The 27,319-nt window shown below is 48.1% G+C and overlaps 1 protein-coding gene across 1 annotated transcript in view; it reads left to right on the forward strand.

Annotated features, from left to right (window-relative positions):
• Nucleotides 1–10,374: 10,374 nt before the first annotated feature.
• Nucleotides 10,375–27,319, forward strand: part of WDR11 (WD repeat domain 11) — a 1,001,187-nt gene continuing 984,242 nt past the window's right edge. The window contains exon 1 of the mRNA XM_069611952.1: nt 10,375–10,544. Coding sequence (XP_069468053.1) covers nt 10,456–10,544 — 89 coding nt within the window. The 5' untranslated portion in view covers nt 10,375–10,455. The remainder of the gene's footprint in view (nt 10,545–27,319) is intronic.

Raw genomic sequence — 27,319 nt, forward strand, 5'->3', positions numbered from 1 at the left:
CTCCTTCAGAAGATAAAACCCTTCTTCCTTCCAGAGGACTTCAGACCCAGGGATCCAAACTCTAGATACCTCTATTCTCAACAAGGGTAGTGCCCTCCTGGCCAGCACCTCCGCCACACACCGAGCCCCACTAAAGACCATTTGAAAGACTGTTGCTTGCCTGATAATAGGATCAATTAACTTTGACCACTTCTCCATGGCCCTAACAAAACTGCACTGGTTACCTCTCCACTCCAGGATACTCTTCAAGATAGCATACCTCACATGCAAGGCAACTACCGCCCAGGCGCCTGCCTACTTTGCCACAAAAATCAACGTTGTAATTAGTACTCTCACTTATGCTATGATATGGCATTTATAACGTGCCTGTACACAAGTGTTTCTATGCACGACAAGGAGGGAGAAACAGAGGGAGGCCAAAACAATGATCTTACTAGGACTTGTGTCATTCAGATCAAGCAATTGCAGGGAAATGGAAGGGGAAAAATGCAGAGTGAGGGCAAGGGAGAAGTGCAAGTGACTCAATAAGTGCAGCCAGCGAGTGGCTCATAAGTGCAGAGAGAAGGGACTGTAGGGTTGCAGAGACAGACCCTTAAGTGCCGAGAGAGCCCGGAGGCAGTGCAAGGGCCACTGGATATGCAGGAGCCTGGGTCCAAGTTCAGAGGGTAGCCAGGTGACCAGTGCATGGAGCAGTCGGGACATCAGCAGGGAAGAGGAAGAGAGAAAGCAGAAGTGAAAAGAGTTGCTTCCGGAACTGCAGGTGGTTCTGCTCAAGTTTGAGAGTGGCAGGGAGGAAGGAAGGCTGTTGCAGAGGGAGGCCCCAGCTCAAGAGAGAGATCTGCTCCCGACTCTCTACTTGGAAAAGCGTCTGACCCTTAGAGAGTTGGAAGTGGATGAGCGGAGAGCTCAAGAAGGGCGATGTTTAGGAAGAGAGAGTTGGAGGTAGTGTGGTCCCAGGTTCCAGAAAGCCTTGTGGACGATGCAAAGGGTGTTGAACTTGACCCTTGCCACCATAGGGAGCCAGTGAAGAGATTTCAGAGCTGGAGAGATACGATCCCTGGGCTTGAGGCCAAGGACACGTCTCGCAGTCCTGTTCTGGATAAGTTGAAAAGGTCGAAAAGTAGAGACAGGCAGGTTTAGAAAGAGGATGTTGCAAAAGTCCAGCCTAGCGAGGACCAGAGGTCTGGAGACAGTGAGCTTCTGGGGGAAAGTGAGGAAAGGACGACTACCTCTAAGGAGGTGCAGCTGATAGTTTGACTTCTTAGAGACATCAGAGATATGAGAAGAGAAGGAGAGTGTGGAGTCGAAGATGACCCCAAGGTTTTTAGCTTCACAGGTGGAAGCAGGAAGAGGGCTCAGAGTGGGCGGCCAGAGAGAGAGAGGAAAGGAGGGAGCTGGTGTTCCGATGAGGAGGATCTCAGTCTTACTGGCATTAAGGCAGAGATCATTGGCGGCACACAATTCCTGAATTGCGGCCAGACAGTCTGGTATGAGAGAAGGGGAAGAGGTGGCTGAGGGGAGACTGAAAGAGAGCTGGGTATCATCGGAATAATACTGAAAGTTGGAGCAGAAAGTAGCAATGCAGTGGGCAAGAGGTGCCAAGTAGTGGATGAAAAGCCAGGGAGAAAGGTTAGACCCCTGGGGAACACCACAGGTAGAGAAAGAGATAGAAGAGAGAAAGGACCCAAGTTGGACCTGAGAGGGTCGGTCAGTGAGAAAGGAGGTCAGCCAGGTCAGGGCCTGATCAGTGATACCCAGGTTATCATGGAGGCGATTGAGCAGGATGGCATGGTTGACCGTATCAAAAGCAGAAGAAAGATCAAGGAGAATGAGGACAGAAGGAAGGTTAGAGTTAAGGTTAGAGAGCAGGTCTTCACAGGTGTTCAGGCGAGCAGTTTCCCTGCTTCTGGCAGCTCTGAAGCCAGACTGATGGTCATGAAGACAACCTACAGATTAAGTGTGAAGATTAAGCTGGGAGATGGCCAGCTTTTCCAAGAGTTTTCCAAGGAAATGAGTGATGGAGATCGGGCAATAGTTAGCCAGAGAGGAAGGATCGACAGAGGGCTTCTTTAGAAGGGGTGCACAAGGGAGTGCTTAAGAGGGGAGGGGAAGGTTCAGTGCAAAGGAGTGATTGCAGTAATCGGCCAAGGATGGAGCAGGGGTGTCAATGTAGTGGTTCTGGATGAGCAGGGGGGAACCTGCTTTGACAAGGTTTTGATAGATCGGCCTTGTCTAGGAACATCATCTGGGGTGAACAGGGGAAATGTTACACTCACCTGGTCTCTGCGGGGATGTTGTGGCATGGTTGCAGCTCTCCCTGGAAGTGGATCACCCTTGTCTGACTTCTTCCCCTGCACATATGCTGCGGGCTGCGATAATTGGTTACACTGCTCCTGCTTGGAAATATGATATTGTGAGAATGCGGCTATGTGACTGCTGTCTCTCTCTAACACTTCTTCTCAAAGTGTGGTGAGCATGAGCCGACCCATATAGTCTCACCTGTTGATTAATGATGATGAGCGCCCCGTCCTGCTTCTCACTGCAGGGGAGCTTCTTGATGGGCCGAGTTCCTTCACTGGCCCATTGTACGTGGCAGCCCAGACCAGCTGTGGCTTAGCCCCTTCTGATGGTAAGTGTCTTATGGCTTTTAATATTGTGATGTTGATTCCTGATTATTGTCCGTATCTTTTAATTATGTCTTTCCTCTGCTTTCTCCCAACAGGTGAAATAAGGCCCTGCGGAAGCTGTGGTGGATGAAGAGAGGCCAAATTGGAAGAGAAGGGAGTCCACGATGCTCCGACAGAAGGCGATTGCTGTTTTAAGGTTAAGCGCGAAGATTTGTCAAAAGCGCGACCTTAAACAAAGTTTTAGCAAACTCTAACCTTGTCTTTATCTTTTTCTCTTGCAGGCACCGTCTTCAGGTAAATTGCCCGCCGTACCATGTACCATAATGTCGGGGTTGGAGCGCTGCTTTCCGGAGGTCTGGAGATGGATGAAGAAGGCCAGAGACAACGATGATGTATGCAGATGAAAGCAGTTTCCAAGGTAAGTGCTGAGGCGGGTAGCTGGAAACAAAGGTAAGATGCTGAGGCTGGTAGATGGAAACGAAAGTAAGATGCGCTCAGGTGGCGGTGAGCGTTACGCTGCCATCCGTGCAGCGAGCTTAAATAGCCTAGCTCTGGCCACGCCCATACGCCTTGCCTCACCGACCCCACCCTGTCACTCATAAAGGATGCTGCACATGTAATCCAGCTTTCCCCAGTGGCCGAGCCCAAATAAACACACGTGGAGGTTCTTGCAGGGAAAATAAAGTACTTTGCACAAAATAGAGTGTGTCCGTTTCATATTTGTTCATGAGCCTGGTGCCAAAGGCGCCAGGACTGAGTTCAGCTGGGCTTTCTATGCTGTATTGTCCCAAAGGGACAATTAAATGTTGTGTCACTCCTTGCCCTCGTCCCCTGATGGTGCGGGATCTGTGTTTCCAGGCCGGTGACCATGACAGGAAAGGAGGAGAAAGGAGGAGTAGAGACGGCCGCAGGCTGGCCATGAGTGCAGGAGCAGGTAGAGGAAGAGAGGATGGACAGGATGTCCTGAGTTTTAGTGATGAAATGAGAAGCCAAGTCTGTGAAGAGGCACTGGGAGTGAACAGGAGAGGTAAAAACTGCAGCAGGATTGGCCAGCTCCTTGCAGATTTTGAAGACTTCGGTCGATGTGGGCTCTCTTCTTAGCGAGTACAGAGAGTCTGTATTGCCTTTGGAGCAGGTGGCAGGCGGCAGGCCAGTTTGTTAGGCGGAGCACCTGATACCCTAAGGGTGACGAGATCGGAATTGTACTAAGAGATGCACTTGGATATGGGCTTCAAACTGATCCTCATGACAGGGCCAAGGACATCAAGAGTGTTAGAGATAGAGAGATGAAGTTTATATAGGGCTGTGCCAGGGTGTGAGTCAGCCAAAGGTGCAGAATGAGGGGCAAAGATAGTGGCAAAAGCATCAACTGACACACGCTTCATTGGTCGGATGACCGAGAAGGTAAGTGGCAGTGCTGGAGTCAGCTTGGCCTGATGGGTAGAGAGAGAGATGTGGCAGGAAAGGAGAAAGTGATCCCTCCAGCACAGAGGAGTGGTGAGAGGGTTAGAAAAGGGAAGGTCTGAGGAGAGCAAAACATCCAAAACATCTGCGTCAGTGAGTGAGGCCAGAGGGAAGAATAGAGAGGGAGAGAGTCACAGAGGTTGCAAAAGGTTCCAGAAGAAGGGCAAGTAGCATCCAGGTGGATGTTCAGGTCTCCGAGGTGGAGACGTTGAGAGGTAGAGGCGAGAAGGGAGGAGGAGAGGTCAGCCCACTCAAAGAGGAAGAGGGCGACCTGGCCAGGCGGCCTGCAGATAGTGGCCACAGTGACGGAAAGGCCAGGAGAGATAGAGAGCCTGCAGGCCAGGCATTCAAAGGAGGAGTAGTCATGCATAGCAATGATAGAAGCAGGGATCCACTCTGAGAAGATCATGGCTACACCTGCACCGGGACAGTTTGTTCTGGGTTCGGAGAGGATCTTGTAGTCACCAGGAAGGAGAGTGCCGAAGCTTGTGACAGAGCTGACCATGTACCAAGTCTCAGTGAGACTGAGTACATCCAGATCAAGTTCTTCCAGGAGATGGCAGATGTCAGAGGAGTGCTTGACAGCTGAGCGAGAGTTGAGAGTAGAAAGGTGAAGCAGGTTGCCCCCTTTGAAGGACATACTTGGGGGGTACATGTCAGAGTTACACCCTGTGGAAGTGTTGGAGGTACCTGACGATGGACAGAGGAGAAAGGAGGAGAAGGCAGGGTGGCCAGGGAGGAGGACGAGGGTGCCATAGGGGTGGTGGAGGAAAGAGGCAACAGGGTGGCCCGAGAAGCAGCAGACGGTGCCATCAAGATGATAGAGGATGGACACGGCAGAGGAGCCAGATAGGGGAAAGAAGGGATAGCAGGAGAGGAAAGGAAGTTGATATTTACAGTTACAAGCCCATGTCAAAAAATATAACATCTTAGGTACCCGTCAGTCGGGCTATAGGTCTCGTCACGGGACTGAGACAGCAATGCTAGATCTTAAATCTACCTTAGCTAGCATAGCTGATAATAATCAAGCTGCTTTGCTCATGTTATTAGACCTCTCCGCAGCCTTCAACCTAGTTGATCACAGCTTACTGGTGTCAAGGCTCGGAGAGGTCGCCAACTGCTCCGTAATTGCATCCAGATGGATTGCTTCCTTTCTGGGTCCCAAAATGGTGAGGGTCTGTGTTGGCGATAATCAATCTTCTCCAATATCTCAGACATGCAGAGTTCCTCAGGGCTCCTGTCTATCGCCTCTGCTTTTCAATCTTTATATCCGTCCCCTTCTTGACCTCTTAAACAAATTAGGAGTGCAATACACGAATTACGCTGATGATACTCAGGTGGTCATACAGCTGAGTGGCTCCTATAGCAGCGATACAGTAACCATCAATAAAATATACAAAGCCATACAAGACTGGATGGCCTGCAATTCTCTTGCCCTGAACGACAAAAAAACTGAACTCCTCATCGTGGCATCAAAAAACACTCAGGCGAAACTCGACTCCAACTATGCTAGTTTCCATATTGCCGACAATACCATTCTCGTCCAGAAGAAAGTCAAGACCCTGGGCGTCGTTCTTGACGAAGAACTCTCTATGAAGTCCCATGTCTCCAGCATTAAATCTAGCTGCGGTCTTATAAATAAAAGAATAGGCTATATTAGACCATTCATTTCGGAAGTAAACTGTGCCCTTCTGTCCACTGCATTGATCAATTCAAGATTGGACTATTGCAACAGCCTCCTAGCGGGCACCACAGCCTCCAACATCCAATCTCTACAAGTGGCTCAGAATAATGCTGTGCGTAATATTTTCAATCAGTCCCGTCGTACACACATCTCCACTTTTAGGAAAAAACTTCACTGGCTTCCCGTTAAACATCAGATAACGCACAAGATATTGACCACGACCCAAAAATGCCTCAGCCTCTGTAGCCCTACTTATTTGTCAGCCCGCATTAGCATTAAATCCAACGCGAGGAACCTTCGTTCATCCTCTACCACTATTCTCAAGCATCCAAAATACAGGACAGCCAAATTTGGAGGTACCACTCTTGACGCTCAAGGTCCCCTTCTATGGAACAAACTCCCAGCCCAGATGCGGCAGATCCAGGACTACACTGTATTCAAACGTGCTGTAAAAACCCACTTCTTCAATCTGGAATAACTCTCTGACCCTTCTTCTTTCTTTGCCATGCGTGTCTGTTTGTTTTGTCCAGTTTTATGTGCGCCCTGAGGCCTACGGGCATGTTGGCGCATTACAAGAATTAAAATAAATAAATAAAATAAATAAAGTGTGGGGAGCACCTTTCAAAAATGAGGAGGTTGACCTGAGGGCCCTGGACCTAGACGGTGACATTTAAGTAGACATTAATGATGGTCTTGGAGGAAAGGAAGGGGGGCAGGAGGGCCTCCCACCAATTGCCACCATTAATGGGGGAAGAGGGAAAAGGAGAGAGAACAGAGACCATATGAGGCCTGGAGAGGGAATGACGAAGAGTATGTCGGTAAGAGTCAGTCTGAAGGAAGCACTGGTGTAGGTATCAGCAATAGGGAAGCCTGGGTTGGAGACGAGGATTTCCTTTTTGAGCTTCTTTGTGTCAGACTTAGTGAGAGGGATATGATAGTCAATAGAAAAGCAGTTAGAGAAGATAGGTGAGACTGAGAGCACCATAGAGGGTGCAGAGAGGATGAGGGGGGAATGAGAGGGGAGGTGGAGCCCAAGCATGGGAGGGGGGAAGCGCTGGGGAGCAGGCAGGTGGGGGTACGAGGTGGCACACACAAGGAGGGGGCAAACAATGGACACGAAGCAATAGACGACAAATCAGATGCAATACATAGTCAACAGCAAAGTACAGTGCACAACAGGGAACCTAAATAAAAAGGATGCAGATGCAAAGAACAGCAACAAAGCACAGAGCACAGCACGGGATCTAGAAGGGAAGAAAGAAGAAGGACCAGCAGAAAAGCACAGAAGGGGACATAGATTGGAAGAAACAGGCAGTGTAGTGTCACGCCAAGAACTGTGGGTGGGGAAGAGCACAATATCGCAGCAAAGGATAACAGCACAAAATCAGAGCAAAGGAGGGTGCACAAGGTCAATCACAAAAGGAACCTAAAAGTAGAGAATGTGCACAACAGGAATGCAGGCAATGACAATGTAAACCAAAAACCGTGGAGCAAGAAAACGTCAAGAACAGTCCCACAATAGATCAAGGGAGGGAGGGAGCTAAGATGAGAGGGCAGGGGAGGGAACAGACCGCAGGGAATGGGGGATCCAAAGATGCGAGGGAAAGCAGTAACTAAGAGAAGGAGGGGTGCACGCGGCCAAGTTGAGAGGGAGCGCACGTGGCCTAAGTTACAAGGGAGTGCACGCGGCCTAAGTTGTGAGTGGGCACCCGCGGCCTAAGTTGCGGGGGGCACATGCAGCCATAGATACGAGGGAGAGCACCTGGCCTAGGATTCGAGAGAGCACAAGCAGCCTAAGATGCGATGAAGAGTGCGCAAACCTGGGGTACGAGGGAGCACAAGTAAGAAGGGGGGTGTGAGGACCAGTCGCGGGGGAGATGCAACACATGTGCAAGTGTGAGAAGGGGCAATAGGTCAGGGGGGTTGCGTGGAATGTAGCAAGTCAACTCTACCCACACCTTCTTACCTGGTTGCCGTAGACAGGAGGGTGAGGTTGTCCGCCCTCACTGTCTATGCCTCAACCCCATCACTGCCAAACACTTACATCTCTCAACACTGCGTCCTTGTCCTGCAGGAGTCAGACAATGGTCCTTCCAGGAGTCAGACCATTGCAAGACTTGAGAGAAAACGGATACACAAAGTAAGAACGAGGAGACAAGCATTCTCTTGCTAGTATGCACCATACTACTGGAATATTATCTCTGTCATGATTAGGATGACTCCAAAGCTCTTGGTGTTCAGGAATGACGTTGAGATCCTACGCTTCAGGGAGTACCTAGGGAACACCTCCAATCCTCATCTCCTCCTCCCAGGACAAAAATACTCCTGCATGCCAGGACCTCCCAGATCCACAGCCGGAACATGTGCCCTTAGGGTTCAACTTACACTTATGTGGTAATCCTCAAGCATTATGCAGCACTACATTGCTGCCTAGGTAGGTTTGCTCTGTATAAGTCCAAATACAAATACAGAATATACAAAAAAGCATCTACCAATCTATGGTGTAGCTAGAGGTCTAATGCACTTCAAATGCTAATGCATTGAACAGTCTTAGCATGTTATGTGCGGTTAGTCAAACAAAAGGTATCAAAACTTGCATCAATGTAACATTCTGAGCATATTTTCAGGTTGATGTGATAGAAATGTGTGCATTGCAATTAAGTACACTCACAGACCTGACAAGCCTCCTGCAACTTGCAGGAGTCTCCAGAAAAGGGAAAAAAACACCCCTCATCCCCCCATATATACACTGGAAAGTCAAAACATGATGCTATTGAGATGCAGTAAAGCATTTCCTTTATAAACACCATAACTAGTGTGTTAGTCTCACTCTCTTTCACGTGGTTGAGCATTTTATGGGGAAATTGCAACCACAATCTCTGACCATCACTACAACCACTTTTTTGTGGTTGCATATAATGCCAACAGTAGACGGAGGGCATATTTTTATGCTATGTTTCATTAGCTTCTGACATAATCCGAGATAGTGGGTCATGCTGGAGAGTAAATGTAAAGTGGTCTTGTATAATTCACAGCTGCCTTTTTGTCATTAATGAAAAATCCATGTTTTCTCCTGTGCATTGAGCAAAGGAGATTACATTTTCCCATCAGTTCTGCCTCTACTGTGCACTTTATTCTGTGCTTTACTCGTGGAAATAGAGAGTTCAGCATGAATCATCTGCCCTCATCACTTCCTTGCGTTCCACCATTCACTGTTTGCTTTAATTAGCCAAGGTTTTCACAGATAGGGAAAGTGGGTGTATGCGTACAGTTTATACCAGGTCCAGTGGTCAGGCAGAACCTCCCACCCTGTTTTATTTGCACTAGAAGTGAGGCCAAGCATGTTTGTGTCCAAAAGGCAGGGAGGGATCTTGGCTTGCCTACAACCTGGGCAAGAGAGGGAAGGAACAGACCAGGAGGCCTGGTTGCGATCTGGTTCTGTGTGGTTTGCTGCTGCCCTTGACATCTCTTCGGGACCAGTTCTAAGATTAACAAAGCCCTGTGGTGCAGAAAGAACTGCAGGCCCTCTAATTTGCTTAGTGACAGATTGAAGTGGTTAATAATGATGTCTCTGGCTTTACATCAGTGTTTGATAAGTTGTGCATCATTGTGGGAAATTACATCAAGTTACCATGAATAAGCTAGGGGACAAATAACTTTGCAGTGTTCAATATAAGGTCACTATAATTACTCTGTATGGCCAACACTATAGTCTATTGAGCCATAAGGGGCCCAGGCTTTTCACATACCTTTCAACCTTTTGAGCCACTAAGGCTGCTAGGGTGGGTGAAAACAGAGGATTGTGTTTGTGGCTGGTGAGAGCCCATGGAAGTATATGCCCAGGCATAGCTCTGAACCATTTCTGTCGCAAAGGCGGGTGAAAACACCCAATTTTTTTTTTGGCGGGTGAGAGCCCATTGAAATGAATGAGCGTGCAGGAGGCTTGGTGGGTGAGTCAGCTCTTTACAAAGTGAGTTGAGAGCTATGCACAGGTAAGAAGCTTGGTAACTGAGTGACTCAATGGTGGGTGACACCAGCCAAAAGCCAGTTGAGAGGTATATTTTCATGAATAGTACACAATGTGACCAATTACTTCCAGTTTTAGCAGATAAGAAACAGTGGGAGAACATAATTTGCCCAGGAATGGATCACAAATGTTTGTTAAGTGGTAAGCCTGGAGCACTGTCTACAATGCAGTCACGTGGCCATATTCTTAGCTCTATTTAGTAAAAATATGATCCTAAAATGGAACTTATGATACACTTATGATAAAGGTAAAAAAAAATGCAAACCTTGAGGGGCAGGTGAGTTGGGTTTTGCAATGCATTGTGTTGTGAATCATTTGGCATGTTAATAATACATTCAGGGTAGCTGGATAATTGTTTTTCCTTGCAATTGCTGGCTGAATGAAAATATATATCCTTCAGGTAGAAGTTTGGGACACCACCAGTAGTAAAGATGGCCGCCCCATTGCCGTCATGGGTACACGCATGCGCAGGCTGACACCCAGACGCTCTGCGTGCCAGTAGTAAAGATGTCCGATAGTGCGCACGCCAGCTTGCCCAGCTGTTTCCCTGGGTCGCGGGCTGCCCAGCTGTTAGTGCGCATGCGCATTGGACTACCCGGAAGTGTCAGAGCAGCCACTGTGTCAGCGGTGGCGCCGGGAGCCTGGTAGCAACCATGCAACTCCCCTATGCAGTCAACGTGAAGCTCTCAGCGCGCACCCTGAGCGGGGCACTAAGCCCGCAGAACCGAGGGGCGGCAGACTGGTGAGGGGGCAGGGCGGGCGAGATCAGGGGTACCTACTGCTGCTGCCAAGGGAGGAAAAATGGGCTCATGCCCTCAGAAGGGGTGTGCAGGATGTCCCAGACCCTGGAAGGGGGTCGCATCCCCTCGAGTGAAATCACCCAGGGGAAAAGGCATGGGGGTTTGAGGGGGCTGGCTATAAAGCATCCTCACATCCTCAGGGGATGATGAAAAGGGCTCATGTCTCATGATGGATAGTTACACGGGGTTGAGGGAATGGAGTGGATTGCCCCCCCCCCCAGTAAACCCTCCTAGGTAGAACACTTCCACCCCCATCCTCCTCGCCCCCTAGAGCAAGGGTCTGCAAAGCTCCAGATGTTTTGGACTATACGTGCATAATCTATGGCCATTGACCTTGATGGTTGGGGCTGATGGGAGTTGTAGTCCAAAACATCTGGAGGACCAAAGGTTGCAGACCTCTCCACCAGAGAGGGCTGTCAAAGGCAAAACCTATGCAAATACCTCACTTTGCATTTCCCAAATACTCCATTATGATTATGCATGGGTGCCTCTTGCTTTGGGCACTATATAGGAGGTGGGAAAAATGGAGCTGTGTTACACAAACGACCTCTGGGTAAAAGGGATACCCCTGGACTCTCAGGGGATGGGAAAGTGGGCTCATACCCCAGGCAGCGATACAAAAGACGGGCATGTGTAAGTTGTACATGCCAACCCCCATGAGAGTGCTGTCACATCCCTGTAAGACGGATGAAAGGGCTGCACAGGGGCCGAGGGGTAGATTTTGGTGCACGCCCACGTGGGAAGAACATGTCATTTTAAAGGGGACTACAGCTCTCAATGTACGATGCCAAAGAAGACGGGGTATTGGCAATAATGTTTTACGTTGTCCAGAAATTGCAAAAGTGCTCATTGTGCCTTTTCCATGTGCAGTGTTTGTGTCCCACTTTGTGAGCTGCACAGGGGCGTTTTGCAACTGTACTTCGTGAATGAGACATAGGCTTTTCTGATGTTTTAAACGGGTCTTTACTTTCTCTTTTAAAGTCCTCTTAATCTTTACTTCTGTAAAGTCACGTATGGCCACATATGCGTGATATGCCCTCGCTGAATTTCTGCTTTGTGTATCGCCCGTCTCTATGGTCAGTTGTTCGAGAGGTTATTTCAGACCATAGGTATATATTGCCGTTGCCTGTGTCATTCTGCAGGCCTGTATTGCCTCAGGTGTTAATCTCAGTCGGGCCTCATTTGCTCTACATGTGTTTTCCAATAGTCCTAGTATGTATTTATTTATTGTTTATTTGTATAGCGCCTCTACACTGAGAAGTGTTTCAAAGCGCTCAAGTAGGTGGGGGGAACAGTGGGAAATAAGTCATTTAGAGCCTTGATTTTCTGAATGATACAGGCCTGCACAGAGCGGGGAAAGTGCAAATAATACATATAACCAGGGCTTTAAGTGGGGTAAGAAATCAGGGGTGGGGGGCTCATTTGGGGGCGTGGCTTGTGGGATGGGCGTGGCCTTAAAAAAGTACACAAACCATAGCAAGGTACACAAATATATAAATGCATGTAAACATTTATATATTTGTATGCATACTTACTGTGGTTTGTGTAATATGCAAGCCATCTTATATAAACATATAATTATGTAACATTTCTATGTTTATAAAAGATGGCTTGAAAAGTACACACACCATAGTAGGTGTACATACATGCATTTATGGAGTTGTGTAACTGGTGGATGAATGCATGGGTGAAGTGTTTTTTGTGAGTGTGTGTTCAGCACCACCCCTAAATGTAGCCGCCCTGGGGGCCACTTAATTAAGGAGTGGGTTCATGGCATCAGGGGTGCACCTAGGCTAAAATGTCAGGGGGAGAGGGGACTAACACTTCAAATGTTGGGAGAGGTGCTAATGTCAGAGGCTGTGAGGAAGGGGCAAACTTCCTTGTGTGGGGGCACCTAACATCTTTCCACATTTCGAATGAGTCTATTCTGGTGAAGCTTCAACGTTACAAGCAGCTACCTCTTGCCTTCATTTCTGAAACGTTACACTTAAGGACTGCTGTGAGAATGAGATGTCGCATGTCACCGCTTCCCTTCTAATTACTCCCTTAGCATGCAAGTAGGGTACAGACATAAATATATAAATGCATGCTTACATTTATATATGTGTTTGCATGCCTTACTGTGGTGTGTGTACACACGATGACTTGAAAAGTACACACACCATAGTAGGGTACAGACATAAATATATAAATGCATGCTTACATTTATATATGTGTTTGCATGCCTTACTGTGGTGTGTGTACACACGATGACTTGAAAAGTACACACACCATAGTAAGGTGGGAACACAAATATGTAACATTATTATATTTGTGTGCTTCACTTATGGTTTGTGTAGTTTTCAAACCATTTACAAAAAAAAAAATGTATAGGTTTATAAAAGATGGCTTAGAAAAGTACACAATTCAAGCCATCTTTTGTAAAGCTTTGCCGACGGACAAAGACGCTTGTCATGGTTACCAGAGGAAGTGTCAGCCAGCCAGAGCGTCACTGTGGCTGGCTGACACTTCTCTCAGCTTGCCTGACTTCATGATAATGTGTCCCCCCAGCCCAGCAGGGTCCCGGCTCAACCCCACTTTTAGGAGACTGTTGGGGCCGGCCCGACCCACTTAAAGCACTGCATGTAACAGTGAAGATAACTCTTTAATGTCGGACGTCAATCCTTAGTTTTTCAAAGTGCCTTACACAAATAGGGTAAAGGTGGGTGTGGGGGGGGGGTATGGTGGGGTAGGGTAGAACAGACAGGCTACTATACAATGTTAAGTTGAAATGGATCATACAATTATATAGCGGCGTGACATAAATACAGGGAAGGCGGGGTGGGTTGTGAAGGTGGGGGGAGTGTAGGACTACTGAGCATTACTACGCTCTGAGTAGTTAAGTAGTTTTCAAGGTATAAGGGAATGGGCAAGTAGGGTGGAAGGGAGATGAGGATTGGGTGGGGGGTTGAAAACAGAAGGTGGGACGATACACCAACAATCCAAGGAGGATAGAAGAAGAGAGTGATAGTGGAGAGGGTGGAGGAGGGTGGGAAGGGGAGGAGAAGAAAGGGGCAGGAAGTAGAGGCTGCAGATGGCATGGCTAAATTTGATTTTGGGCAAAGATATTTTGGCAGGACAAGGTGGAAACGTTAAGCAACTGGGCACCGTTAAATTCCAGTTTTGACAGGACAAGGTGAACACATATGCAGCAACTGGGCACAGCTAAATTTGATATTGCCAAATGTGTGTCTCCCAGAAGGGCCTACATTGTCTCATTTGTGCATCTGTGACTTCCTTGTGTCCTCAGTGGCTGCTTTAAACAGGCCCTGTGCTTTTCCATTCAACTGCTTAAGGAAGGTGTTCCCACAAGGGGCATATGATATGATATGGCATTTATAAAGCACTTCTACGCAAGTGTTTCAAGGCGCGACGTGACAAGGGAGGGGTAACGGAGGGAATACAAAGACAACAATCTTACTAGGCCAGGTGACATTGAGATCGTGCAAGTGCAGGGGAGGCGGGAAGGGGCAAAGTTCAGGGGAAGGGGAGGGGGCAGTGCTGTATATAGGAAAGCAGTAAAATAAATAAAGACAATAAATAAAAAGGGGGAGCCAGCTGGTGGCAAGTGCAAGGGTAAGTGCAGACATCATGTGTCAAGTGCTACTAAAGGCTGTAGGGATGCAGAAGCAGTCCCCGAGTGCAAGGGCTGCCAGAGGGGCAGTGCAGGTGTGCAACTGGCAGGGGAGGTACTGGGCCCTAGATCTGAAGGTAGCCAGGTAACCAGTGCAGTATCAGATTCAGCCAGGAGATCAGCAGGGGAGAGGAGGAGAAAAAGCAGAAGCAAAAAGGAAGGTCTTGAGATGCTTCCGGAACCAAAGATGGTTCTCCTCAAGTTTCAGAGAGGCAGGGAGGCAGTTCCAGAGGGAGGCCCCAGCAGAAGAAAGGGATCTACCACCAACTCCTGCTTGGAGAAGCGACCAGGGCCGTCACAAGGGGAGTGCAGGGGGGGCAAACTGCCCCGGGACTCGCACTTGCGGAGGGCCTCGCGACCCCTCTCCTAAGTGGAAGGCAGCACAGTCCTCCGTGTTCTTTATTCACACGGGGGACTGTGCTGCCTGCTCTCAATGATTTTGCTGTTTGTTGCGAGGCAGTTTGGCTCCGCAACAAACAGCAAAATAATGGGAGACAGCAGGGCTCAGAAGTGAGCTCTGCTGCCTCCCGTTATTCAGCTGACAGCGTGGACATGCTGAATGACAAGAGGACTCCTCTCCTGTCAGTCAGTGTGTTCACGTTAGTCAGCATGACCATGCTGACTGACAGGAGAGGACTCCTCTCCTGTCAGTCAGTGTGTTCATGTTGTCAGCGTGATCATACTGACTGATGGAAGAGGAGTTCTCTCTTGTCAGTCAGTGTGTTCACGTTGCTCAGCGTGACCACGCTGACTGACGGGAGAGGAGTTCTCTCTTGTCAGTCAGTGTGTTCATGTTGCTCAGCATGACCACACTGACTGACAGGAGAGGACTCATCTCCTGTCAGTCAGTGTGATCACGCTGACTGATGGAAGAGGAGTTCTCTCTTGTCAGTGTGTTCACATTGCTCAGCGTGACCACTGTGATGCTGGAAATGCATTGGAGGGACAGGGCCTCCGTATCCTTGTCCTTGACTGCTTTTTATCGTGTGTCCTTTCGTGTTTTCCACGCAGGAGTTCAGCTGGGACTCCTGGCGGTGCAGCTCTTTCTTTTGGTTTGGTGAATGGACACATGGGATACCCTTATGGCACCCATGGGTGGGGGTACAACCCTGTGCCCCTAGTGTATGTTTTTAGGCACCTGTGGGGGGCCCGCAGAGCAGGGTATGGGCTGGTGGCAGCTCCATGCTGAAGTTGACAGGTGCACGAAGTATCCTCCATTTTGGGATACCCTGGCCCTGCCATTGGGATCAGTTGATTCCTGATGGAAAACAAGATGGCCCCTGTGGCCTCTTGCTTTCTATTACCCATTACCTTGTTTTCCCAAAGTCCTGGGAAGCCCTGACTCTGTCCCTTCCCCCTGACTGGCTGTTGGGTTGAAATGCCATATATGGTGTTGTTGTGAAGGCCCGGCCAGACTAGCTGGAGCCTTCCCGGTGATGTATGTTGTGGGTACCTCCTGTGGGTGGGACCTGGGTGAATAGAGTGTGTGATGAATATGCATTCTGTGTTGTAGGTGTCTAGTATCTGGTGGTTGACACAATGACTGAGACAACCCTGCCCGAAACCGGTATGAATGCAGCTTGGAGTGTTGAATGGCTCGGTACTTGTCCCAATACACATAACTTGTTGTGAGTGTCTGGAGAGAAGTGAATGGCCTGAATACCTCGTGTGCCTGATTGGCTGCCTGCCTGCATGAATGCCCGTAGACGTGATTGGATGCTTGAGTGTGACCCAGCGGAATGAATGGGAGATCAACAGTATATCTGGCGACCTCTCACTGCTAGGAATCGTGTTCAGAAGCTGAAGTCCACTACGACGAGTAACTGGAGTAACTGACGCTTGACCTTGAAGCCCCGCTGTACGAGAAGAAGTGCTGTCGCTCTCCTTCGCAATCTGAAAGCTGCTGTGTTTCCAAGGACTGACCCAGAGAGGACCTGGTAAGGTAGACAGACCTTCGACAGGCTGCCGACCCGATACGGGGACTGCTGCAGAACTCCAAGGAGAAGCACTCAGACTGTTGTCCGCCACTGTCGACGACCGCCGCCGCCGACCGGAGCCGCCGTGCTCCCGTTTGCCTAAGAACTTCCATTGATCATCGGACGCTCTCGTCTGCATCCTCACCCGCTTGTCTCCCGCTGGAGAAGGCCCGACCTTCGGCGCGCCGAGGAGCATCCACCGGTGGGTTTCCCGCCACCTAAAGACCACAGAGACGCCGACGACTCGACGCCCTTGCTGGGCCACAGTTCTTCACCATCTCTTTGCGGTCCAGAACTATTGTCACTGAGGTGTCCCGCACGCCTCTTCCTTGCAGAACTCCAACGCTCTGTCGTCTGCGAGCACCGCTAGGAACGAAGCTGCCACTTCCCTGCCATAGTTCACCCTGTTCACCGTCGGACGTTCGATGACCCGTGACTCCTGCCTTAAAGGGAGGGCACTCAAGAAGGGCCGTCGATTACCCGACACCGAACGCCGAGTTCCCCGACACCTCTCGACGATCCGTGGCTCCTGCCTTTAAAGGGAGTCACTCAAGAAGGATCGGTCGACGCATCGTCGGAGGACTCTACTCCACCAGGTACATTGGGGGGGTAAAACCTTATAGGAAGAAGTGAGACTATTGAACATATGGACTGGGCTTGTGCGATATATCTTTATTTTACAGGTTGCCCAGGTGGGGGGATCTCCACACAAAACTGTGCCTATTGGTAGGGGTCAGCATTCTGCCTATTGTTTCAACCATCTTACGTTCCTGCCTATCTCTATTGCTGGTTTCCTCGTTATTAATCTGTGTGACATTTTAACCGTACAGTTGATGCCCTTTAATGAGATTTGATAACGTTGGTGGTACCACTTTAGAATTGTATATATTTATCATTATTGACTTCCGAGTACAAAGTGCGTTATTGTGATCGTGTACATACCCTTGAATATTAATTATATAAAGACTATGTTTTCATTAATACAGTGTGTGGACATTTCTTTGTGGGGGTTCGGGGACTACACTGTACTTAAGAACCAGCCTGCATCACCTCCTGAGAAGCTAGGCCTTGATTGCTCGACCACGTACCAATAATAGAGAATCTTGGCTGGGGTCCTCTGTGCCTCTCCTCTACCATATAGAGAGCAGAAGTACAGACACACCCTACCAGTCTTTACAACCACGCTGACTGATGGCAGAGGAGTTCTCTCTTGTCAGTCAATGTGTTCACGTTGCTCAGCATGACCACGCAAACTGACAGGAGAGGACTCCTCTCCTGTTAGTCTGTGTGTTCATGTTGTCAGCGTGATTTATGCTGACTGATGGGAGAAGAGTTCTCTCTTGTCAGTCAGTGTGTTCATGTTGTCAGTGATCGCTGACTGATGAGAGAGGAGTTGTCTCTTGTCAGGCAGCATGTCTACATGTCGGCTGCGTGGATGCTTTTTAAGGGTGCATGGAGGTAAGGTAAGTGTTTTTTATTTTAAATTAAAAGTGTATATGTGTATTTAAATTAGTATGTATATGTGTATGTATGAATGCATGCGTGCATGTTGGTGTTTGTGTCAATGCTGTTTGGCTTTATGTATACATGCATTTATGGAGTTGTGTAACTGGTGGATGAATGCATGGGTGAAGTGTTTTTTGTGAGTGTGTGTTCAGCACCACCCCTAAATGTAGCCGCCCTGGGGGCCACTTCATTAAGGAGTGGGTTCATGGCATCAGGGGTGCACCTAGGCTAAAATGTCAGGGGGAGAGGGGACTAACACTTCAAATGTTGGGAGAGGTGCTAATGTCAGAGGCTGTGAGGAAGGGGCAAACTTCCTTGTGTGGGGGCACCTAACATCTTTCCACATTTCGAATGAGTCTATTCTGGTGAAGCTTCAACGTTACAAGCAGCTACCTCTTGCCTTCATTTCTGAAACGTTACACTTAAGGACTGCTGTGAGAATGAGATGTCGCATGTCACCGCTTCCCTTCTAATTACTCCCTTAGCATGCAAGTTCTAACCCCACATCACGATTTCAATTACCTAAAAATGTATGGATATGAACGCAGGTGCTAACAGTGAAAGATTTTTCATGGTCATGCTAATCCCTTTGGCAATTCTTACCCAGTTCCTGCCCTCCCCACCCAAAACACCTCTTCACTGGAACTCTTTGAGCTATCTTTAAACATGCCTTGCCATCAAACTTTTTCCTCAGTGTGCCAGCAAGTTTTTCCTCAAAGGAGTCTTCTGAGAGTTCATGACTTCATTGGAGTTGTAAACTGGGAACTGGTGTAATAAAAATGTCTTAATCAGGTCTGCCTCCTGTCACTCAATTTAAAAACACCCTGCATGTCCGTCTCTGAAGTTCTTTTAAAAATAAGCACTGGCGAAGCCAACAGTTTTGGCTTGTGTATAAATATTAGGCATTTACCAGGCACTGCTATTAGCTGCTCAGGTACTCAACCCATTTTACACTGACACTATCAATGGCCAGCTAATACCAATACAGAAGTGCCTTTCCCATGCCTACACGAATGCCCAAACTGTTAGCATTGCCAGTGCTCTTTTTGCTTTACCCTTGATGCACAGGACTATGCATCAAGGTAAAAGCAAACATACAACTTGGCTAAATTGGCCCACATGGAATGTAGGCCAGTCTAGCCAGTAATAACACTTATGGTACACAGTCAGCCTGGATATACTTTCTGTGGCATGGCATTTTTACTGGCTGGGAGTCTGTACATGGTAATAATGGCAAATATTGATGCAGCCTGCATCGACATAATTAGAACAACCAGCATGAATATACTTTTATACTAGCATATCTCGCGTGGAAAGGCGGCATGAAATGTATTGGAAAATGTTCCTATGCACAATTTGTGATTTGCAACTATTGGGAATTTCCACATGCTTCCATATAAAACCAATTGCAAACTGTATGGATTTCTACCCAATTTTGCAAACAAAAGTTCTGTAAAATGCATACTTTTAACCCAATGTTTCAAACATTTTCTTGGAAGTGAGAACCCCCCTCAGGCAACCCTTGTTTGGTTTATGCTCCTTCACTGTGCTCTGTTGATCCTGCCTAATTGGCACAAACATTTAAGCCTCTTAATTTCAGAAATGTACCAGCCTCCACTGTACATCATTTGTCACTGAGTATGATGTGTGTTTTAATGCACACACAGGGGCAGGGTGCTCCTTAATGATGTGATATGGCATTTATAACGTGCCTATACACACGTGTTTCTAGGTGCGACAAGGCAAGGAGGGAGAGATAAAAGAGTAGGATAAAACACAGATCTTTTTAGTCCTTGTGTCATTCAGATCGCGCAAGAGCAGGGAAGGGGGGAGGGGAGAAGTGCTGATGGTGGGGTAGGATGCAGAAGTGCAGAAACAAAGCAGAAACAAGAGTGCAGCCAATGGGTGGCAAGTGTGGGTACTCATAAGTGCAGCCAACGGGTGGAGAATAAGACCAAGAGCGGGAACTGTAGGGTTACAGATACGGACCACAAGTGCAGGGGAGCCAAGAGGCAGAGCGGGATTGCAACAGGACAGGCAGGGACCTGGGTCCGAATTCAGAGCTTGACCAGGTGACCAGTGCATGGATCAGGCAGGTGATCAGCAAGGGAGAGGCAGAGAGACAGGTCTTGAGGTGCTTCCGGAACCGGAGATGGTTCTCAAGTTTCAGCGAGGCAGCGAGGCTGTTTCCAGAGGGAGGCCCCAGCCGAAGAAAGAGATCTGCCCTCAACTCTTTGCTTGGAAAAGTGACTGACCCTCAGAGAATTGGAGGTGGCGCAGTGGAGAGCTCATGCCATCTTATATATATTTATTCATATGATACAAAAGTTAGTCTGCATGAACCTTTCTTCAGTAGAGAAATCTAACTTTGCTGTAGTTCATTTACAGTTGTAGTAATAAACCATATTTGGGATCCTGCACACAAACTCAAGGGGAGATTTCTTGAGTCTCCTTTTTGCGGAGGTGCCGCCGCTGGCTGAGTGCAAATAATTGTAAGGGGGCCTCACCAAATGTTTTGCCCCGGGCCTCACCACATCTTCTGACAGCCCTAGAAGCGACTAACCCTGAGGGAGTTGGAGGCGGATGAGCGAAGAGCTTGAGAAGGAAGATATTTAGGAAGAGGGAGTTGGAGGTATTGAGGACTCAGGCCCCAGAAAGCCTTGTGGACAATGCAGAGGGTCTTGAACTTAATCCTCGCCGCCACTGGCAGCCAATGCAGAGATTTCAGTCCTGGAGGGATAAGATCCCTGGGCTTGAGGCCAAGGGCAAGTCTTGCAGTCTTGTTTTGGATTAGTTGCAGAGGGGGGAGAGTCAGTGGAGTAACTTTGCTTAAAATGTTGGTGGGGACATGACATCTGAAGAAAAGGTGCCCCAGCCAAATGAATGGGGACAAAATAGTGTGCCATCAAAGTTGGGGGTACAAACACCCCTGTCCCCCCCTAAAATTACGCCCATGGGGAGAGTAGAGGCAGGTAGATTTAGAAAGAGGCTGTTGCTGTAGTCCAGCCTGTAGAGAACCATAGCTCTTATTTATTTATTTATTTATTCATTCATTCATTCATATTTTTAAAGTGCACATCACGTATCTGGTTACAGGGAAATCTTAGTGGTAACATTCAAATTTGCATTCTATGGCTTAGTTTGCAGTAACATAGTAAGGAACAAGTACATATTTGCATTTAGGTTCATCTTCAAGGTTACATGGAGCAAGTATATTGCAGTTAGTGGCTTTACTCGGAGCGAAGGGCTCTCTAAACATTGATACATAATGCGTCAGGGTGCAGGGATGGTTGTATGAATAGTGTAGTTTTGAGGGATTTCTGCAAGGCAAGTAAGGAGGGCTCTGCTCTAAGTGCATTGGGAAGGGCGTTCCAGAGCTTTGGTGCTATGTGGGGGAAGCCCATGCCGCCGGCGTTGGCTCTTTTTATGGATGGTATGCAGAGTTGATTTGCATGGTAGCTTCTTGTGGGGCGGGCAGAGATGTTTTTGGATATTGTTTCTGAGAGGTAGGAGGGGGCGGAGAGATTGATATTGTGCTTAAGGGTGAGAATTTTGAAGTTGATCCTTTCCTTGACTGGGAGCCAATGGGCTTCATGTCTGGCTTGGGATATGTGGTCACTTTTTGGAATGTGTAGGGCTGCGCGGAGTGCATTAGTTTGTGTTATTTGGAGCCTGTTGTTGTTCTTTGCCTGCCAGAAGGGCATTGCGATAGTCGAGTCTGGCTCCTGTTGTGGCTCTGGCTATGGACAAGCAATTTTGAGAGGTAAGCAAAGGGTTTTATTGCAGTTATAAGTTTAGTGGTGTGGGCAGAGGCAGAAGAGATGGCGCTGACCTGTCTTGTCATCGAGAGTGTATAGTCTAAGTAGACTCCGAGAGTCTTTACAGATGTAGAGACAGATATATGTGTGTGGTCGATGGTGAAGTGAGTGTATTGAGTGTTTAGTTTGGAGAGGATTTCTTTAGGGCCCAAGATGATGATCTCAGTTTTGTCCCCGTTTAGGCAGACACCGTTGGTTGCCATCCAGGTTTGAATGGTGGCATATATCTGGTCGAGAGCTTTTGCATCATGATCACATTCTCCTGTAAGGGGGAGGAGGACTTGGGTGTCCTCTGCATAGTTTGTGTAGGCTATGCCGAGCGCATCCAACAGGTCAAACGGAGGTTTGGTGTACAGATTATAGAGGATAGGTGCCTTATGTGACCCCTGGGGGACTCCACAGTTGATGGTGGTGGGGGCTGCGCAGGCTTGGTCAGAGTAGACCTTCATGGCCCTTCCTTCTAGGAAGGAGGTGATCATTGAGGTGGCTTTGTTAGAGAAAGAGGCGGCGTTGGGGAGGTGGGAGGTGAGGATATCATGGTCAACAAGATCAAACGCGGCAGAGAGATCGAGGAGGAGCAGGAGTGCAGGTTTGCCAGTATCCAATATTTTAGTTATTTGGTTCTTAAGATCTAGGAGGGCGGTTTCTGTGCCATGGCCTTTGCGGAAGCCCGATTTTCTTCTGCCAAGGATGGCAATGTCTTCCAGATAGTGTTGGATTTGGATGTGGGCCGCTTTATCCAGGATTTTGAGGAGGAAGGGAACGGTAGTGATGGGGCGGTAATTGTTGGGGCAAGTGGGGTCTAGGGAGGTTTTTTTATGAGTGGGTGAACCCAGGCTTCTTTTAGGATTTGTGGTACGATTCCTGAGGAGAATGAGGCATTAATGAATGCTGTGATGATGGGGGTGAGAGAGTCTGCGCACTCTTTGATGATGGTAGGGGGACACAGGTCCCCTTTGTATGTGGGGGCTTTGATATGTTTGAGAAGGTTAGTAACTTCTGTCTCGGTGACGTCGCTTAAGACGAAGAGGGGTGTTTGGGAGAGAGGTTTAGGAGGGGGGGAGTGGGATGTTTTGATTGGGAAGGGCTTTGCGTTGTGTAGATATTTTTTCTTGGAGCATTTTAACTTTGTTGATGAGGGTGTCCTGAATGCTAGAGCACCAGGCTTTGTCTTTGATGATTTCATCCGGGGTGGTGGCAGGGGAGGTGAGATCTTTGAAGATAGTGAACATTTCTCTGGATTTAGAGTTTGCTTTGGATATTCTTTGATTGAAGGATTCTGATTTAGCTAGGAAAATGGCTTTTTTATATGTGGATGAGATCTTTTTAAATTCATTTAGGGAGGATTGGTCGGGCGAAGATTGCCAATTGGCTCGAGCTTGACGCTTCTTGGTGCGTTGGGTGGCTAGCTCTTCTGTGAACCAGGAATTAAAGTGCATGTATTTTTTTTCTCTTTTTTTTGTCTTCTTGGGGAGCTATGGATTCGATAGCTTCGTTGAGCACGTTGGCATAGGTGTTGGCCAGAGAGATGGGGTCTAGTTAAATGGAGGTTTAAGTTCAGGGATATTGAAGAATGGTGCAAGGTTGGTTTTGTTTTTTTTGTGCTTCTGACTTTGGCAGGTGGGGCGTACGAGAGTAACTTGCAATTAGGAGTGGTGAGAATGGCAAATAGGATGAGATGGTGATCTGTCCATGGGGGGGCTGAGATGTTGGTGATGGACGACGCACAGTTGTGGTCTGCAATCCAATCTAAGGTTCGTCCTTTGCAATGTGTAGGTGCAGTGATTTTATGTACGAACGCCATGTGGGTGAGTTCTTTGGCTAGAGAGGCGGCAACTTTATCCTTGGGGTAAGCAGGCCTAGGTTGAGGTCGCCGAGTAGGATAGTTTTAGTGGAGCTTTTTAGATTATTCCCTAGGATTTGGAGGAGGTGCTTTTGGAATTCTGGCGGTGAGCTAGGTGGCCTGTAGGTGATTAGGATATTGATGGTGCGGTTGGTGGGAAAGGGAGAGTTTGGCAATGAGCAGGTCAGCGTTGTTTTCCCACTGTTGGCTGCAGAGTCTGATGGAGAGGGTATCTTTGAAGATGAGGGCTACGCCTCCACCTTTGGAAGTTTTCCAGTCTTGTCTCAGAATCGTGTATCCTTGAGGGAGGGCGAGGGAGAGGGAAGGGCCTGATGCCTCATGTAGCCAGGTTTCAGAGATGACTAGTAGGTCGAGTTTAAGGGCAGTGATGAGGTTGTTGAACTCCAGTGCGTGTGCTGGGAGGGACCGGGCATTGATAAGTGCACATTTCAGTTCTGTGTGGGGTGGGTGGGTGATGGGGGTGAGATAGGTGATAAATTGTGAGTATGTGCGGGAGATGGGCTAGGCGCAGTGTATTGTGTGAGGGGATGGGTGTTGGATAGTTTATGGTGTGGGGGATGTGTGTGAGTAGTTGGTGTGCGAGAGCTGAGTCTAATGTTTCTAAAGTCGATAGTGGTGGGGTGCTGCGGTGAGTGATGTGTAATTTAGTGCGGGCTCTGAGTCTGCGGAGCTTAGGGTTGAAGAGGGTGTGGTCATTGATCTTGGTGGTGTGTGGGCTGTACTGGGTGTTCTGTATAGGGCACAATGTGGTAAAGCGGTGGTCTGGTGGTGGTGTGGGGTCTGTGTGCATGAGTGACATGCTGAGGATGGACCAGATGGCAAGTGTGATGAGTGAAGTGGGTGAGGTGAGGTGCTTTGGGTTGGTGGTGCTGTTAGATAGGACATGAGAGGAAACATTTGTTGAATGCAGTGACTGAGTTGATCCTAGTGCTGATAGAAGTCTGACTAAGAGGATACAGTAAATGAGGTACAAAAAGGAGCTTGCAGCAGTACACCTGTAGAAGAGGAAACAATTTAGGTGTCTAATCCCGCAGAGGAGGGGGCTAATCGAAGGAGTAGGGGATTCAATTTAGGCTTAGATAGGCATTTTAGAATAGGCTAGTTCAGCATAGGGTCAATTCACAAAAAAGTAGTTCAAATAGGGTAGTCGGATAAGTAGTTTAGAATAGGCTAGTCCAGTATAGGGGCAATGCACAGTGTGCAATTTGGATGGCTAATCAGCTGAGCAGTTCTGAGTAAACTTGTTCAGATTGGGATAGTCAGTTCAGAATAGGCCAATCCATCATTGAATGGGGTGTTTCAATATGGGCAATTCAGAGTGGTTAATCCAGTATAGTGTGTGGTTTAAATGGCACTCTCAGTATAAGTGGTTATACAATTAGATAGAGGTGCAGCGTTCTGACCGTGATAGGGATATGGCACATCAATCAGCAACATAGTATGTTGAGCAAGTGTTGTGTAAATTCAGAGGCAATAACTGAGTAATGGCATGTAACGTTAATACAGGTGCAAAAACAGTTACGTAGATCAAAAAACGGAGGACAGCAGAATCGAGCGTACCAGATGGGGCGCTTGTAGTGTTTTGCCAAGAAGGTTGAAGGGACGGTACGATACGGTACCGTAGAGGTAACAGGTTATGCTGTAGTCCAAGCAGTGGTCAAAGTCGTATGGGGACAACAGTATGGTTTGCCATATGCATGAAGAAATAAAGATTAGGCATGACTCAAGTAGTAGTTCTGCTAGGGGTGAACAGACCTCTATGGTGGGAAGTTGGAGTCGTGTGGTGCAGGGGTCCTGATCGAGCGCGCACTGCGTTGGGCATTATGGCCAGCTGTGCTGTGTCAGCAATGTTTTGGACTCCGTTCGAAGCTGCTCCAAGAATGATTCACCTGAGACTGGATGTTCTAGTGGTAAGCAGGCAGTGCCTATGGCCCCGAAGGCACAGACAGGCGAAGACAGGGGTTAGCCTTGTGTCAGGGCCTTATGGAGGAAAGGTGGGCTCTCGCCTTCCGGTGTGGGTAGCCGGGTAAAGTAGGTCAGAGTGACCTATTAGGGCCCTAAGCAGAGATTCAAACGTTGCCTAGCAATGTATACACAACGTGCCGGCTGCCATTTCAGAGGCTACAGATCAGTGTAAAAACTCAATATTAGGTCAGAAATTCGTCGGAGAGCGACATGCGTGGCTGGTGTTTGCTTCTTGATGGAAACTATGGTGCATCATCATGCACAGGCCAGGATGTTTAATATTCTCGCCCATGGGTGCGTCGGATGCGGGCGAGGTAGCGTGCTTCTCCAGCAGCTGATGCGACAACAATGGAGGAGTAGGCTCCTGCCCTTCCCAATGGATGTCCACGATCTGAGGGCATCAGGCGACATGAGCTTCTGGGGGAATGAGAGGAAAGGAAGAATACGTCGGAGATGTGAGGGGAGAAGCAAAGTGTGGAGTCGAAGATGAGCCCAAGGATTTTAGCCTCACAGCTGTGAGCAGGAAGAAAGCCAAGTAAGGCTGGCCAGAGTGACAGGAAAGGAGGGTGTAGGTGTGCCGATGAGGAGAATCTTGGTCTTACTGGCATTAAGGCAGAGATCATTGGCGGCATAGATGGAGGACAGACAGTCGGAGATGAGAGAAGGAGAAGAGGTGGCTGAAGGGAGCCTGAAAATGAGCTGAGTGTCATTCGCATAGCACTGAAAGTTGGGGCAGAGAGCGGCAATGCAGTGGGCAAGAAGTGCCAGGTATTGGTTTAACAGCCAGGGACAGAGGTTAGACCCCTGGGGAACACCACAAGTAGAGATAGAAATAGAGGAGAGGAAGGACCCAAGTTGGACCTGGGAGGGTCGATCGGAGAGGAAGGAGGTCAGCCAGGGACTGATCTGTGATACCCAGGTTACCACAGAGACTTTTGAGCAGGGTGGCATGGTTGACCGTGTCAAAGGCAGAAGAGAGATCAAGTAAGATGAGGACAAAGGGGTGTTGGAATCGAGGTTGGAGAGCAGGTCTTCTCAGATGTTCAGGAGAGCAGTTTCCATGCTTCTATATGATTTGGTTGAGTATTTCTTTAACGAAATAGAATTCATCTAATTATTTTCCCCCACATATATTTGCGACAATTCCTGCTATAAAAAAAATCGATGAATTCTACTAAGATTAAAAATACAGCAGCAAAATCTTCCATTCCCGCATATAGCAAACAAGGACTCTGGAATTTAGTAATTGTGGGAAGCAGGCCGGGGTTGCTAAGGGTAACCAGCCTGGAGTGCATGGAAAAGTAGTGACCGGTCCTTGAAGCAGGAGTGGGTGGAGTACCCAGAGGTAAGCCAATTTTAGGCATCTGGTCAGCAGTTTGGGAGGAAAGACGTGGTGGCGGACACTGAGGGGCAGATAGGTGGTGTTAGGGAGAATTCTCATAAATAGCTAATTTCCCTTATCTAATGAGTCCCTCAGCAGCTTTGGTAGATTTCTAGGATTTATTTTTTTCACCTGGTAAGAGTGTGAGCCTGGTAAGAGTGTGTTTTTCCGTGTGTGTTTTTATCATTTTGCGTGTTCTTGGGCTCTGGAACATCACCTACTCAGCAAGCACCACTTCTTTGTGTTTGTAACACAGCACCTTTAGTGCAGTGACACAGGGTTGTCTTTTAGACTTCCCTCTGACTCAATTTTCCTGGGGCTGACTACTGTCCCCCAGAAACATGTTGCCATTAACTTTATGTAGTCTCTTTAAACCACAGACCCAGTACACCCCAACTTACATGGTGTATTGGAAAGGATTAATTCTTATCCCTTTTTGTCTGTACCTCTTGGAGCCTTGTTTCTCTCCCTTAACATTAAGACTTGGCTGGTGGCAGTGGTAACTATTATATTAACGTGGTATTGTTTTAGGCT

This window comes from Ambystoma mexicanum, chromosome 8 (genome assembly GCF_040938575.1).
Source record: "Ambystoma mexicanum isolate Mex_15411 chromosome 8, UKY_AmexF1_1, whole genome shotgun sequence".
Taxonomy (NCBI): domain Eukaryota; kingdom Metazoa; phylum Chordata; class Amphibia; order Caudata; family Ambystomatidae; genus Ambystoma; species Ambystoma mexicanum.